Source organism: Oreochromis aureus, linkage group 9, assembly GCF_013358895.1.
Source record: "Oreochromis aureus strain Israel breed Guangdong linkage group 9, ZZ_aureus, whole genome shotgun sequence".
Lineage (NCBI taxonomy): Eukaryota > Metazoa > Chordata > Actinopteri > Cichliformes > Cichlidae > Oreochromis > Oreochromis aureus.
In genome coordinates, this window is record NC_052950.1 from 17,393,760 (window position 1) to 17,409,078 (window position 15,319).

The 15,319-nt window shown below is 40.8% G+C and overlaps 1 protein-coding gene across 1 annotated transcript in view; it reads right to left on the reverse strand.

Moving 5' to 3' along the window:
• Positions 1–15,319, reverse strand: part of prex2 (phosphatidylinositol-3,4,5-trisphosphate-dependent Rac exchange factor 2) — a 94,206-nt gene that overhangs the window by 30,647 nt on the left and 48,240 nt on the right. Inside the window, exons 21-31 of the mRNA XM_039617481.1 lie at positions 15,080–15,197; positions 14,229–14,413; positions 12,254–12,415; positions 9,695–9,917; positions 8,708–8,915; positions 5,660–5,839; positions 5,306–5,400; positions 4,877–4,959; positions 3,062–3,152; positions 1,119–1,247; positions 122–163 (exon numbers count right to left, since the gene is read on the reverse strand). Coding sequence (XP_039473415.1) covers positions 122–163; positions 1,119–1,247; positions 3,062–3,152; positions 4,877–4,959; positions 5,306–5,400; positions 5,660–5,839; positions 8,708–8,915; positions 9,695–9,917; positions 12,254–12,415; positions 14,229–14,413; positions 15,080–15,197 — 1,516 coding nt within the window. The remainder of the gene's footprint in view (positions 1–121; positions 164–1,118; positions 1,248–3,061; positions 3,153–4,876; positions 4,960–5,305; positions 5,401–5,659; positions 5,840–8,707; positions 8,916–9,694; positions 9,918–12,253; positions 12,416–14,228; positions 14,414–15,079; positions 15,198–15,319) is intronic.

Here is a 15,319-nt window from a genome sequence, read left to right on the forward strand (position 1 = left end):
AGCACACAGCGATGTCTGAGTGTTGTTTTGGGTTTTACTCTTAAAAAGGCCTAAAATTAATTTGCTATTGCAATCTGTATTTAAACAGAGTAAATCTTCAGTGTAAAAGGAAGGGACAAACCTGTATACTGTAGCAGGACCAAGAGCAGTCGAGTCTTCACCTCTGAATAAAACCAAAAAATTAAAATTAAATAAAAGAAATTCAGTGAGGCAGTGGACAACCTTTTATCAAATCAAACAGACCCATTTCTCCTTAACTGAACTGACCTATACTTTAAATTTAAAGTCTTAAAGTCATAAATAGGACAACTCTGTGTAACTTCACTCCATCTGAGCACATAAAAAAAACATAACATCATAAAAACAACCAGAGGCAAAGATAACAACATAAATCCTCATTTGTTTATAGTCATCTCAGAGCTCTGGGTATACTAGCAGGAGGCTGCACTGCTTGAAAAGCCATCATGGGAAGAGGAGGGAAAAAAGTAGCATACACAGGGCCTCTGCTTATTATTAATAAGTAGACTTTTCTCAAGCGTGACCGCCCGCTCACCTTTCCCAGGAGTGTTGTGTGGCTGGCCTTTGTTTGTATCTGGGAATTTAGTGCTAGTGTGTCCATGTGTACATGTACAGTATTACTGTATGTGTCTGTGTATTTAATCTGTCTGCCAACGAACACAAAAACCACACACTCCCGTTGGGAATAAATATGGACGAAATGCCTCTCTGGATAAAAATCAATAAATAAAGGAATCTCACAGAGTGCAGCTCTTTAATTCTCTGCATGTGTTCAGCTCCACCTCTGTTCCTCCAATTTATGAATCCCAGGATGGTTTCAGGTTTAAAGGTTAAGGAAAGTGCTGCAGTTAGTGGGACTGCCTGTACCCACACAACTGTAACAGAGGTTATTATTACATCTCATAAATGCGACGAGGTTTACTGGATACTCTGTCAATTTAAAGCACATTTCTTCTCCAGCCAGACATGTTCTATCCATGATAAATATTTGATGTGACCGTGTGAGCAAGCTATATGGCTTGAGCATTGAAAAAGCATAAAGTGTAAGGGGCTGGGTGCGCATGTTGACCATGTGAGGAGGTGCTCGGGTACACGCTGACCTTCAACATATTTAGTTATGGTTTGTGTGAGCGCCTGAACGCTGCTGGGAAGGTTCCAGGGATCCTGCTTGACGTGCAGACGCAACTTTTTGGTGCAGCTCACTCGGGGCTCCATCTCCTGCTGAAACTCTGACAGAAACACAAACATACATGGCAAATTAGCATGGGTCTACCACAGCTACATCACTGCATGTACTCTATATCAGTTGTGAGGCACACTTTGCATAAAGAGATTGCCAGTCAATGAGAAAAACTGCATAAAAAAAATATCCGTTCTGCCTCTAAAGCAGTTCAAGACACATAAAGCACTTACGAAAAAAAATATCTTGCCTAGATCAGTCTGCTTAACCTCATCTTTTTCTCTTTCCTTGTCAAGCCGCGCCATCTCGCTCAATCTTTCTAGAGAAAATTATAGGTCACTGATGTCCAGAAGCAACACTTCTTTTTTATTAATCAATTTTAAACTCCTGCCATCAAATCTTTTTATCACCTCGCCCAGACAGTGCTGAAAAATGAGTATAAAAGCATGTCAATCTGATGTAACACCTGTAAAAAAAAAAACTATACAGAAAGACTTGTAATAAAGTTTACTTTGAAAAACAACAGATCTCTGAGAGAAAGGTGGCCGTTATCAGGGGCTTTGTGTGTCTTAGAGCAACAGACAGGGTGTGAGACGCAGGAATGCTCTACTTGTCAGATAATCCTATTTGCTCTGCTATCAACCACACACATTACTGGAGTTGTGATGGATCTGCTCTGATCAAGGCGTCCTGAGGGAATTTATGCGTACAAACCCACACACAAACAGGCGCACACACACACACACACACACACACACACACAGATAGACAAACCCACAAAGAGAAGCGGACCTATTTTCAGTTCAAGCATATTTGCACCGACTTGAGGACAGCTGTAGATGAGAGGGGAGGCTGTGCGCCAAATAGGTCGGAGTGTTTGCAAGCTTTAGTAATCAACATGACAGAATCACTGGGTAATTTTCTATTTTTTTCCCCTCTTACTGCACAACGCACTTCATAAAAGTCACTTTCAAAAAACATAAAATAAACAAACTTTGTCATATGAGAGCTAAGCACAATACAAACCACCGGGATATAAAACAGATAGCATTTTTGCAAAGACAGAAAGAAAACAATTGCTGATGTCAACCGCTTTTCTTATCTTAAAATGGACTGAGTCATCCGAATAGCGCTCCACGGAGGATAAAAGGGCAATGTAAGCTAGTTTGAATTTGTTGTGGGGAATGATAAAGGGTAAATTCTGTCCTTTCCAGTAACATTTGCTACATTTTTGTTAGAGAGATAAAACACAACAATAGAAAACGCGGTTAAAAACCAAGGCTAGGAGGAGGTCAGGTAGCAAATAAACAGAGTAAAATTAAACGATCATATAGCATACAAGCTCAAGAGCTTTTATAGGGTCACATTTTCCATTGACTGTAAGTAGCACTACAATAACCGTAAAGTGAAGATGAGTACCCAACTAAGTGGTGCTATTTCAGCACTATAAAGGGAAGGACACCACAATGGCTGAAAGTAAAAAGAAGTGGAAAAGTACAGAGGCAGAGGGGAAATGGCTGGGAATCTGTTTTGGGTTTTTTTAAACATTCTCAAATCCACCTACAACACTTTCCCCAAAGTCTGTGCACACACTCATTACACAACAGGAAGTTGCTGCCCCTATGTGCGGGCGGCTGCAACATTTTTCAGTGCCTGTTCTGTTTTATGTCCATATTGGTGCCGTCGGTGCTCAAGAGTCTCTAGCATCATCTTTTTCTTTGTCCTTTCTCCCAAAACGATGCAAATATAACACAGAGGAAAACACATTAGTAATTAGCTTTAATGAAAAGGTTAGACTTTTTCCATCCACAAGGAACGTTACATAAGCAGTAACGACATCACCGGCACAAGGGGCTGTCTTACCTTGTAATCCTCTTCCAGGTGTGAAGCATTTGGTCTGCTCAAATGCCCGAGCCACTACTGCTCCTGTCAGCATGCTAGTGATTGAGTCCACCTGAAGACAGAACCAGGGTCAAGCTGATGCACTTGATACAGTTTCCCCACTAAGTACGGATCGAAAGTACTGCATGTGGATGTGGATGAAAGCAAAAAACTGCCCAGGCATATCCAACACCTGCTTTTCCTGCTCTTTCTCCAACACACATACACACGCCGACAGAGCCCCAGTGAACAAAGTTTGTGCTTTGTTCACACACTGCACAGCAGAGACAGCCAACCACCGCTTATCTTTTTGTGCTTGTCCTCTGCCGATTGAAATGTCCTCATAAAACACGTAATAAGATTTGGTCGGTCTTTGCTCTAAAGGTTCCAGAAAGGTCAAGGATCATTAAGTCTCTTGCAATTTTTCCCTTCCTGAGCACAATTCAAAAATACACAATTCCTGCTTTTCATACCCAAAAGCCCCAATAAACATTTGACCTTTGGAAAAAACAATAAGTTACACATGAAACAAGAGCATTTCTTTGTGTTTGAAATTCATTCCCTGTGCACTTTGGTCTCATATTTGTGTTAACGCACAAGGAAATCAGAACTATCACACAATACCATTAGGCGACACAATAACATGTTTCTTTCATTTTAACCAGGCAACAAAAAGGGGACAAGTGTTTGGACAATGACACCGATGTGATTGAAGTGCAATTGCCGTAACTGTTTTGTAATTACAGCTATTTTTATACACAGTTCCTAACTAACAGGATTTTAAATATAAAGATTGTTTTTAATACTTGGATGAAAATCATTTGCAGTGACTGCCTGAAGCCTAGAATCACCAAATGCTGTATTTCCTCCCTTCAGAGGCTCTATTAGGTCTTTACTGCAGTCGCTTTGAGTTGCTGATTATTTGTGGGGGGTCTGCATTTGGTTTTGTCTCCAGTCACTGAAAAGCATGCTCTGTAGGGATGGGATCAGGAGACTGACTTGGCCACAGAAGAATATCTCCTATCTCTGCTTTGAGAAACGCTTGGGTTGATTTGCAGTAAGCTTTGTGCTATTGTCTATTTTCAGTGTCCAGTCAGTTTTGCAGCATTTGGCTGAATCCCATGCTGTAACATTGCCTCCACAGAAAATGTGGAGCTCAAGAGTGTAACTGCTGGTTTGCACTTTGTTGTGAACTTCATGAATATAAATTGATTGAAGACCTTCACAATGATATGTCTACCTCCTCAAGAGTGTTCTTCACCTGGATGGATCTTTTAAACAGTTTTTTTTCGTAACCATCCACTTTAGTTGTCTTCTGTGGGCTTTCAGGGCTTCTGGTGTTGTAGGGTCAGATGGGTATTCTGTCTTTTTAGTACCATATTGTTCATTTTGTCCACTCTCAAAGTCTTTGCTTTGTCCTGTTTTTTAGCATAGTGATGGCTTCTTTCACTTGCAATGACACCTGAACAGGGAATCAATTTATCTTTTATCTTCTGAATTCACAGAATGGAATAAGAAGGAGGCACACCTCACCTGGCCGTAAGCCTAATGTAAACTACTCTTAGCCACTTAAACACTAGTGTCCTGGTTCCACTGAAGTGGAAGACTATGTATTATAAAAATGTATGTCTCCACTTCAATCACACCTTGACTGCTGGATTTAAACTGTGCACTGTGGTGTTCAGAGGCTAAATAACAGAAAATGTGTCATTGTCCAATAACCAACATTAAGTCTGAGGAATGTCCTGGGAAAATAAAATTGCGTAAAAGAAACTTATGAAGTCATATTTCACCCACCTGGCTAAACAGGTGCTCTAGAAAGCTGTGAAGCTTCTTCTGCTTATCATGGGACAGCCACACACTCGAGGGCATCTCATCTCCTGCAGAGGTGGGATTACAACTGATCACACAACTGTACTGTAGTAAAACCAGTGCATAGGTTTACTGTATGTGGACAGAAAGTCCAGTGCATTCTAGTTAGTTCAAATACACAGTTTCACTTAATAACTGTTACAAGACAGCCTTTTATAATATTACTGCTGACAAAGGTTACGGTTTATGACACTGAGCTGAAACAGGGTTTTCCTCCCTACTGCTGCATGGTCACAGGTTACTTAATGTGATCAATCATGAGGATATTACACAGAAAATACAACTCATACATGATTTATACTGATAAGCTTTATGTGGAGGATAACAGTGTCCATATTGTTACATTTTGTATACCTGAGTCCATGTCGTCACTGTGAACGTAGGAGCTGCAGTGACTGCTGCAGATGCTGGTGAAGGAGGCAATGGAGTTTCGATTGCTGTTACAGTCACTGATAAGAAATTTGAGAAAAAAATTTAAGATGATGTATACTTTAGAGGTGCACATAATAACTGATATGGATAGGTTTGATATCATACACTTTAGGTATGGAAAACTAAGACGTGCATCTGCATTTATTGTATGAAAAGCTATACATAAATATTGCTTTATATTACAACTTTGCTACTTGTTTTTCGAAAATCTTTTAAATGATAAAGACTCTCAGAAATTCGATCACCCTGTGTGACCATGTTTGACTTTGGTTTTACCTGTATGAGTCTCTGTTGCTGATTGTGTCGTGCCCGGAGTCCTCCTGCTCGTCCCCTGCCATATTAAAGCAGACTTTCTTCCCATTCCTTTCACCCTTCTCTGCCTCACTCTCTCCCGTAATGTAGCTCTCAGGGGTTCTCACCTCTGAGGCTGGAGGATGGGTGATGGAGGATAGAAGGCTGATGGAGAGAGAAAGGAAGGAAAGGAGGGGGAAAAAGGAAGAAAAGCAGGAAGGGTTATTTAAAACTATGACGTTCATCCAAATCTAGAAACAAAGCAGCATGATAACAGCAGCTCCTTTGATCATACACATGATCTTACACATGTCCCAGCACTGAAACGTTTTCATCGGTGCATACAGTCTGCACTTTAGCCCACGCAAATGTAGTAAGCTTCCACAGCTGAGTGAGCAGGCCAAACTCAAACCCCAGTCTGTTTGTGTTCGACTTCCGCACAACAGCTTCAGATGTCAGGGATCGGCATCGTATTAATAGGTTCAAACATGTAGCAAGGTGCAGCTGTGTCAACACGCTGCAGCACGGCTGCAGAGATCAGCTCCGCTCTTATTATTACCCTTGGCTTGTATTCTGTTAGACAGCTATCAGAGAAGCAGGAAGAGGCTACGTGGGATATTTTCACAGTTGCAGCAACACATGGTGGCATTTAAAGCCATATTCCAATAAATTCTAGGCTAGGGATTTTTTTTTTTTTAGTTTTTTTTTTTAAATCTCTCCCCACGCAAAACACTGACACGCGATTTCTGTTTACATTTCAGACTTATTTTAATTTGTGTCTGCTTGCATTTTCCATCGTGTCACACCATTGGCCTCCAAGACGTTTCAGAGGCAGAGGGGAGGGGATGCATCAAAAATAAACAACCTGTCTCTCTGATGGAAGCCAAATGCATTCCAGTTTAATGCCTATTTTTATGATTTTCAACACCTCTCCTCACCATCTCCCCCTTCCTCCCCCGACCCCCTTTCTACCCATTCACAGGCTGACTAGGCCACAAAGATGCCCTCATTAAGGTCCACTCCAGGAGGCACCACAATGCCCCTTGTAAAACTGAGTGGCATTCCATCGCCATGGAGAAGCCCTCCAGGCTCTGTGATTGGCTATTGGTTAATAAAGAAGTGAACGCAGTTTGGGGCCTTTGGGGCGAGGGAGCAAAGCAGAATAACAATGACTGGATCAGAGAAGTGGCTTCAAAAGAGAGAGACAGAAAAAAAGGGAAAAAAGAGAATGAGAGCAGGCCAAAGTACATCACTGCTTATTGCACCAAATCAGAAAGATCTCTTAATCTCCAACAGGAAGCTCTTTAACCCACTTTGACACATTAAACTATTAGACTTCCATCACATTTATTGCATCTGTAAGTGCTTCTGCATTACAAAAGCTCCACATCAGGCCGTTCCACAGTAAGAAATTTGCATAATGCTTCACTCCATAGTCAGATAAATAAGTCAGTGGATCCTATAGCTCTCCACCCACTGCTAGTCAAGGCACTTTTTTATAATGTGCAAAGAATAAGGAAAAGATATGAAAACGGGTGGTATTGGATTCAGGAAGGGAGGAGGCCCTGATATAACGCACGTCGCCAGGAATGTCCTCACACAGCTGCGAAGCCTTCTCAGTGGCCCCGGAGACAAAGGTTCACAGGTCACAGCCTCAAAAATGGATTCCTCACTGGCCGGCCAAGAACTTATATAACGTGGAGTTGTTTGCTTTTCCCAAATTGCTTACGGATATTTCTAATCTGCCACAAATGTACCGTAGACTTCCTCTGATGTTGGGAACGGAAGAGGACTGTGTGTAACATAATGCACAAAATAGTCACCCGAGTTCATTATTACATCCTTCAAGTAGTGCTGTCAGAGCTGACCACACCCAGTACAGAAAAGGAAGAGTCACAGTGAGTGAAGAATGTCAGTCTGCAGTATCCATGCTGATGGGTGCAAATACATCAAGAGATAGGAAATGAGATAAAGAAAAAGACACAGACAGGCTTAGACAAGCTAAGAGAGGGAGGGAAAGGTGCCTGTAGTATTTGTAGCAGTTAAAGTAGTAATAATGACCCTTGGCCAATTTGTGAACAGGTTAATGAAAACTAATCTGCTAAAGTTCTCAAAGCACCCACAAAAGGTCAAAGAGATTCACTCACACTGCTGATGCTTGCAGTGCATCCTATTAGTATCACTCGTGCCCAACCTTACAGCTCAGCCTTAACAAGCTCCTTAAGTGCTCGTGTGTATCCGCATGTTTGAACAGATAGCTGATGCTAAAGGTCACTTTCGCTTTGGTGGATACGTCTTGGACCATTTCAGTGTGCATGGATGCGACTACGTTAATTGCCATCGACAGGAGCATAATGAAATTTGTCCAGACTCACTCATTACGAGCCCTGCTGTGGACTCCGCTCATTATTACCGCAGTTAGGTGACTGCTCCGCTTGCAATGTTTAATGTCATTCTCCGAATGTTGCTGCCTTAGCCGAGAAGACTCCTAATGACTAAATCACCCAAATGGCTCTTTTTCATAACAAACATTATAACCAGTTAGCTTTCCACCAGTAAATATTACAGACTGACAGAAGTTTCTCTTTAAAGGCAGGTCACTGAGGAAAAGGTCATCGAGCGTCACGCCCTCCTACGTGAGACACTACTTCCTGGTTCATGGGTGGTGTGGCTGAGTTTGACAGGAGGAGTGTTTCCCATTTCCTTTCCATTGCCTCATGTGACTCCAAATAATGAGTCCCATAACAGAAACAACCATGCCAAAGTCCTGATTGGCCACACACTACTTTTCCAGCAAAAATTCTGTTGTTATAGAAAAAAAAAAAATCCAAATCAACACATTTCTGCCCAAATCTTTGTCACATGCATAGCGTTCATAGGTGCTGCATGTTTACTAATGACCAGCTATTGCACATTTATTATGCATGTTACTTTGGTTACAGCATGCTATATGACACAATCTGGTTTCAAAGGTCTGTGATCATTAATGAAACATATTTCATTGAGAGTAGGTATGCACACAAAGCTACTCACTCATGAATGTGGGCGCCATGTGTCTCCATCTCCTTGACAGCAGCAGTGAGTTTATAGAGAAGTTTCTGATATGCATCCAGGGTGAGCAGGTCTTCTTCTCTGAGCAGGAAACGAAGGCCGTGGCCCTCAGTCCGTCCCAGGCTATGACCCGATGGTGCTGCCATAGTTGTGATGGTGTGCTGCACATTTACCATGGGGTTCAGCTTACCTGAACATAGAAGCATGAAGGAAAAAAAACAGTAGAAATCAAATTTAAAAAAAGCTGGACATTGTGTGTGGCATACCACAGGGTTGAGTGGTAGGGCCAAAATTATCAATGATATATGCAAAATGACTTTTTAAAAATGTGTTCTATTTTCTGATGAAACAAATACCTTGAGCTCTGGTGTGAACAGCAACTTTTGAACCGGATGGTTTGACATAAATATTATTGTTAAATTCGAAGAGGAAAAACAGCACTACTAACCTTATAATGTAAGGTTAGTAGTAACCATTATGAATATTTAGGGAGGTGGGGCTTATAATTTAAGAGGTGCACTAAATCAAAAGAAGCAGTTTTCTGAAGGGAAGAAGACGTTTTTCTATATTCATATTTAGTGTAAAATTGTGGAATAGTTTAAATGTGGAATTACAACAATGTCCAAGCGCAACTTACAAAGAATTAAAATTAATAAATATATATAATTATAGTTTGTGAAGTTTATATAGCTTTATGTGTGTGTGTTTGTACATGTTTACATATCTTTGTGGGGACCAAAATTTTGAAATGTTACATACTTGTGGGGACCAATTGCCCTTATGGGGCTCATATAAGTGAAGTAAACTGCATTCCTCTCCTTTTTGAGCTATTATTGAGCAACTTGATGGCTTTATGTACAATGTATTTAGTTATGTACTGTATTTCTATTTACATGTACCTATAAATACAGACATATCAATCAATATGTAAAATTCCTCCACTGTCCAGGTGGGTTTTGTTATGCTCACCCTGCTCAGCACTGCTGCGGCCTCCTTTCTCCAGCGTATTCTTCCTGTTGTCCAGCTGCACACCAAACGCACTACCCAAAGAGGTTGTGGTCTTTGGATAGGACACCTCCATCACATTAATGTGACAGTTAGTGGGGCAGAAGTCACTACTATGGAGAGGAGACACCTTGGCCTTTGCCTGTTTAAAGGTGGGCCATGCCCTGTTCTTGAGTACCCGGGAAAACTGGAACAAGAGCAATAAATTACAATAGTTACAACAATTTTCTTTTAAGATTTTACACAATCACAGCAATTACAGCAGTGAAAGCCACCTTTTGATACACTGGTAGGTGTTGGGCTACAAAAGGAAGAATATTTGCATTATGCAGCTCATGTGAAACATAACAGTGTATTTATCTAGCTAAATGTGCTGTTTTGTTTTTACATACTATGCGTGACATCTGGTCCTAAAAGAAAAGAATAAACACCAATTTCTGTATGTTCTCAACATTCAAACTCAAATATTTAAACTGAATGAAAGATCCAAGACAGACTCATGAGATTATCATTACTTACATATGTGAAGAACTCCAGACCTCAACATCACCATTTATCATTTAAATTGATATGAACGGAGTTAAAACGGTGCACAGCAGCTCGTATCATCATGCTGTAATGACGACTGGAGGTTCAGCTTTAACGACATCCAGAGCAGTGGTTTTATTTTCAGCGCAGTAATATCAAACACATTTTAAATAAAAATTGTGTTTTAGGACGTCTGGTTCAGACTAGACTACATTTCTGTCTGTTCTGATGGTCACTGTGCCGGCCCAGGGATCACCGAGTCATAAAATCTTGCTTTTTTGTGACACCACAGCCCACACATTCCTTCCCGACTAACCGTGCATGATATCATCTGTAAGAAGGTGTTAGCGGCAAAAGAATGTAAACAGAAAATGGCAAAACGAAAGCCTCGTGTCAGGATGGCTGCCTTGTGTTAATCCATTTCAGTTACACCTAGCTACACCGGTGACATCATTCCTCTTTCGCTTTGCCATGTTTACAGCTGTGCGCAGTAGAAAGCAAACTGAACAGCTGGTGGAGTGCTCGGAGTGCTCAGAGGTCGGAACTCATTGTAAAAGACCGGTCAAACATGCGGTCTTTCTGTGGGGAGAGTGTCGGAACTGTGCTGGTATAAGGCAAAAGTTAACACTGACTGCAGCGCCAATATTCATTTTTATTCTACCCCAAACTGACCCTGTTATGCAAGGAAACCTCTTTTTTAAGAGTTGCACTTTATTTGTTAAAACATAACACGCAGTGACGTTTTCACCAATAGAGCTGATACAGAATATCATGAAGGTATTTTTTTTCTTTGCATTACTTGGTTGCACTTTGCGTGAACCCACCCCCACCAGGCCTGAATCCTGTCTTGGATATACAACAGATGCTTTAGGCCATCAGATCAGGTTTTAGCATCTTAGGCAGATAACACAAGCCTAACATAGCGTACGCCTGAAAAAAATAACTTTAAGCAAACATTTCTCATCTTTTATTTCTTAAAGCTGGAGTGTGAAGCTGTTGTTTCAACTGAACAGATGATTCACATGGACAATGAAGTGACCTTCAGAGACCGAAGAGTCATTTAACGCATCCACACGATCTCCGAATAAGTCAGGAAAATTTATTCCAAGCTCATGTCTCCTTCTAATCATTTTCTGTTCCGTCTTCCTGTCCCACACAGATTTCATTTTTCTCTCTACATACATTTTTTTGCTCTTTTTCTCTAGGGGTCTGAGAAGGAATGCTCTGCTGCATGAGGGGATCTTACACAACAAAAAAATACTGGCTGTGGCTATGCAGAGATATTTATAAGTGACTAGTAATGAATCCAAGGCACAATCGCATGTTGAGTCAGATCTTCTCTCTCTCACGCACACTTGCATGCGTTGTTTTGCCTATAGACACATGCTTGCAGATGTGAATGAAAAGTGCTGAAAATGCTTTGGCTCTGTCATTTACCAGCTGTAATTGAAACCAAAGCGCTATATTGTGGACACAATCACAAAGTCAGCAATAAGTGTGGAAGTCAGCAAGACACTTTGGCTTAATTAGTCTTGAAGGTCAACGACCACTCATTACATGTGCCGCTAAGAAGCATTCTGATAGTTGAGCTCTTGGTTGAACTTGTTTGTACTACGGTCCAGTCCAGTTACTGACTGATGCACCTTGATACTTTAATGGAAACAAAGTCAGCACAGTGAGAAAAATATGCATGTGTACCTTGTCTGTACCTTTTCAGTGTACTTAAAGTCCTTAACACTAAAGTTTCTTTTCATTTTTAGTCAGTATGTAGTGAAAATCCCTCTACAAGTCCTGTTACACTCTATCGATGTTTTACAGCTTTCAGAAAGGATCCCCAGTCTTTCTTTCAGGAGCAAAACCATGTTGTGGATCTATGCACAGCTGCATCCTGTTTCTATTATTGTAGGTCTTTAGAGAATTGTCCATACTCACACTTCCAAGCTGTACAGTTTAGCATGGTGACGAGAGACTGCTCAAGGCCCTCCAAACAGTTACCTTTCTGTAGTTAGTGATGCGTCGATTAATGTGCTCTGCCCTCTCACTATGCATGGCACCAAGGCGCACCCGCAGCTCCTCTGGGATCAGATCACAGCTGGAAATCAACCTTCCACACATCTGCACCAGCGCATCATCATTACGCGCCAGTACCTCCAAGATCTGATTTCAGAAAGAGTAAACAAAGTCAGGGTTGATTAAATGATATGCAAATGTTTCTTTTTTTTTTTTAAAAAAATCCCTTTTGGAGGAACTAATGGGATGTAAATGAATGACCAAGCTCCTTATTCAGTCGAAAACAAGATCAAAATTGGACAGAGGGCAGATTTTTCTGCAGCATTTCATCAGCAGTTTAATTCCAATATCCAAAAATTTGCACGTGCACGGAGATATGAAGACTGCAAATCAGAGATTAGATACGAAGACAATAAGACACGCAAAACTCTGAGCCTTCTTAATGAGATGCCCAGTGGAGGAGGGAGGAAAGCGAGGGAGGAAATGTAACAGCAGGAAGAGACTGAAGCACAAGACAACCCATGCACCCCGACAGCGTAACCAACATTAAAATTCAACATCACACAGATCTCAGAGGACGGCGTGGAATGCGAGAGCAGATGTTTATAATAACACTAAAATTTTACTTGGGAGAAAAGAGATATTGCATATAGTGAGAGAAGTTATGGCAAGTGTTGTTTTGTGCATGTCATCGGCCGTATTTAGAAGAGAGCTTTCACAGACTTTAGAGGACAAGAACAGTAAATCTAGATCAACTTAAAAACATGTACCCAAATGTGATCTTGTCTAATTTACCATAAACAAGACAGATGTTGTTCATCATGAAATTTGGCAGAAATACGCTTCAAACTGTGTTTCATTTCCCACATCAGCAAGTGTGCATCTGTGTCTGAGTGAATCTTCCATCCTCTGTGTATCTTAAATCAATAATGATCATTCTGTGAACATCACTGCTGGGATGTAAAAAGCATGCACTTAGCCCAGCTGAGAACTAACACGACTAAAATAAAGCTGTCTCTTTTCACTAGCTTCAAGCTCCACTCCAATCTGCACAGCAGGAAAGCTGTTGGATTTAGTGACAACAAAAACATTACACTGGAATTTATGGTGGAATTTGTGTATCTTGTCAAATTTGAGGAGAAAAGTGTCGTGTGTTAGTAGTCTCCTGCTCAAGAGCCAGCTAAAACACAGACAAGATGTAAAGTCTGTTCACATCTTGTCTGCTGCTATCCCTCACCAAGCAAGGAGCTGCTCTTTGGTAATAAGCACCACTATCCATCATCTAAAAGGTAATAAAATGTCTCCCTCTCTTTCGCTGTCGTCCCTCTTTTTGTCCACAACCATCCAGGATGAAAGTCACAGCTTAACGCAACATCTTTGCTTGATAAATTATGCTCAGGGGGATTTTTACTAGCTGAATAGGACATTCCGCTTGATGTGGATTTGCTAACACAGAGAACATCAACTACTGGGTTCCCCCATCAGGTGGAGAATACACACCTCATGGGGGCTTTTATGCATTTTTGCAGAGCCCTAAACACCAAACTTTGCCTCCTGCCTTAGTAATAGTGAATCACATGAGGCCTGCAATTAATGAATCCATAGTAGTGGTTAACACATTTCCACAGTCTCCAGAGGGGAGAAAAATCTCTCTAGGGTTGCATCAAGAAATGCATTTAAGTAAGTCTAAATCAGACATGCAGGGATATGTGCTGTGACAACTCCTTGTAAATAAGGAAGCACCTGAAGGTAGCTTTATGAGTCATATTCAGTTAAACAAATACAATACATGAGAGAAAATGTGAATAAATGTAGGGCTGGAAAATTTGATATTGGACAAATATCTACTATAAAAGCTACCAACTAGCCTACCAATAATTTTTGCATTAAGATAAATAAGTAAAACACACACCCTGAATGAGAAAGGAAATGTGATCTATTCATGTAATTGCATTTTTACCTTAGCAGTGAGGCTGAAGAATCCCTTGGGTTCAACCATCTTCTCCAGTACATGGCACTTGATGCCAGCTGTGCTGTCATACTCGTACACCACTCCGTACTCCAGGTGGACATTGTCTACTGTCAGACTTACATGGTCTGTTTTTCCATCAATGATAGCTATAGTGTTGATTTTGTCCATTACCTCTGAGGTTGGAGAAATACACAAAAACATAAGACATAAAAAAAACAACATAGTATAAAATATTTATGTTAACTGGCGAAGGAACAAGTATGTATTTATGCCTGCAACTATTATAATGACATGTGATAATGTTCTGCAATGCACTGATGCAGTTTTTCCCAGTGTTTTCATCACCACACTTAGAACTGTGGGAGGCCTCTGTTCACCAAATCTGCAGATAGTTTCAGAGAAAGACCTTCTGCTCGTGGCTTTCTTCCATTTCCCTCCAAAAAGAAAAAACCCGGAGCAATTCCAAGAGCACCAAGTTAACCAGCCCTACAGTAAAGCAGTGACCTAATGTAGTTATAAATCCTGACAGAGCTGTTTGCTATGAAGGGAATAGCTTTCCTGTTTTACTCTCTCATTGGGATGCATAAATTGCAGGGGGAAATTAACACTTGATGAGCCAGAGGGGGCAGCTGTTCTCACACTAACACATTCCAGATGAGCATGTTTGGAGCTATGTTTTACTTGTTAACTGAAGGAGGTAATGGGATTGTGTTCCTGTGAACAACCCTGCATTACATCCACAGACACTTTGAGAAAAGGAAAAAAAAAAGAAGCACTTTGCCAAAATGACATATTCCCATGTAGCTTGTGAATGAGCATGTGTGTGCGTGTGTCGTCACCTTCGACTTTACACTCAAAGCCATCTCCATTCTTCTCAGTGATGGGTTTCTGGTTAGTTTTCTGGTTGTCCTCCTGGGCGCTCTCACTGCTGTTGTAGACCCACTTAATAGTATCTTGCTAAATACATTTAAAAAAAAGAAGAAAAAAAATTAGAGATTGATTACATTTGGACTTTTAATAACATTATTTTTGCATCATATTAGTGAAGAAGATGCTAAAATGAAATTTTCCCCCAATTT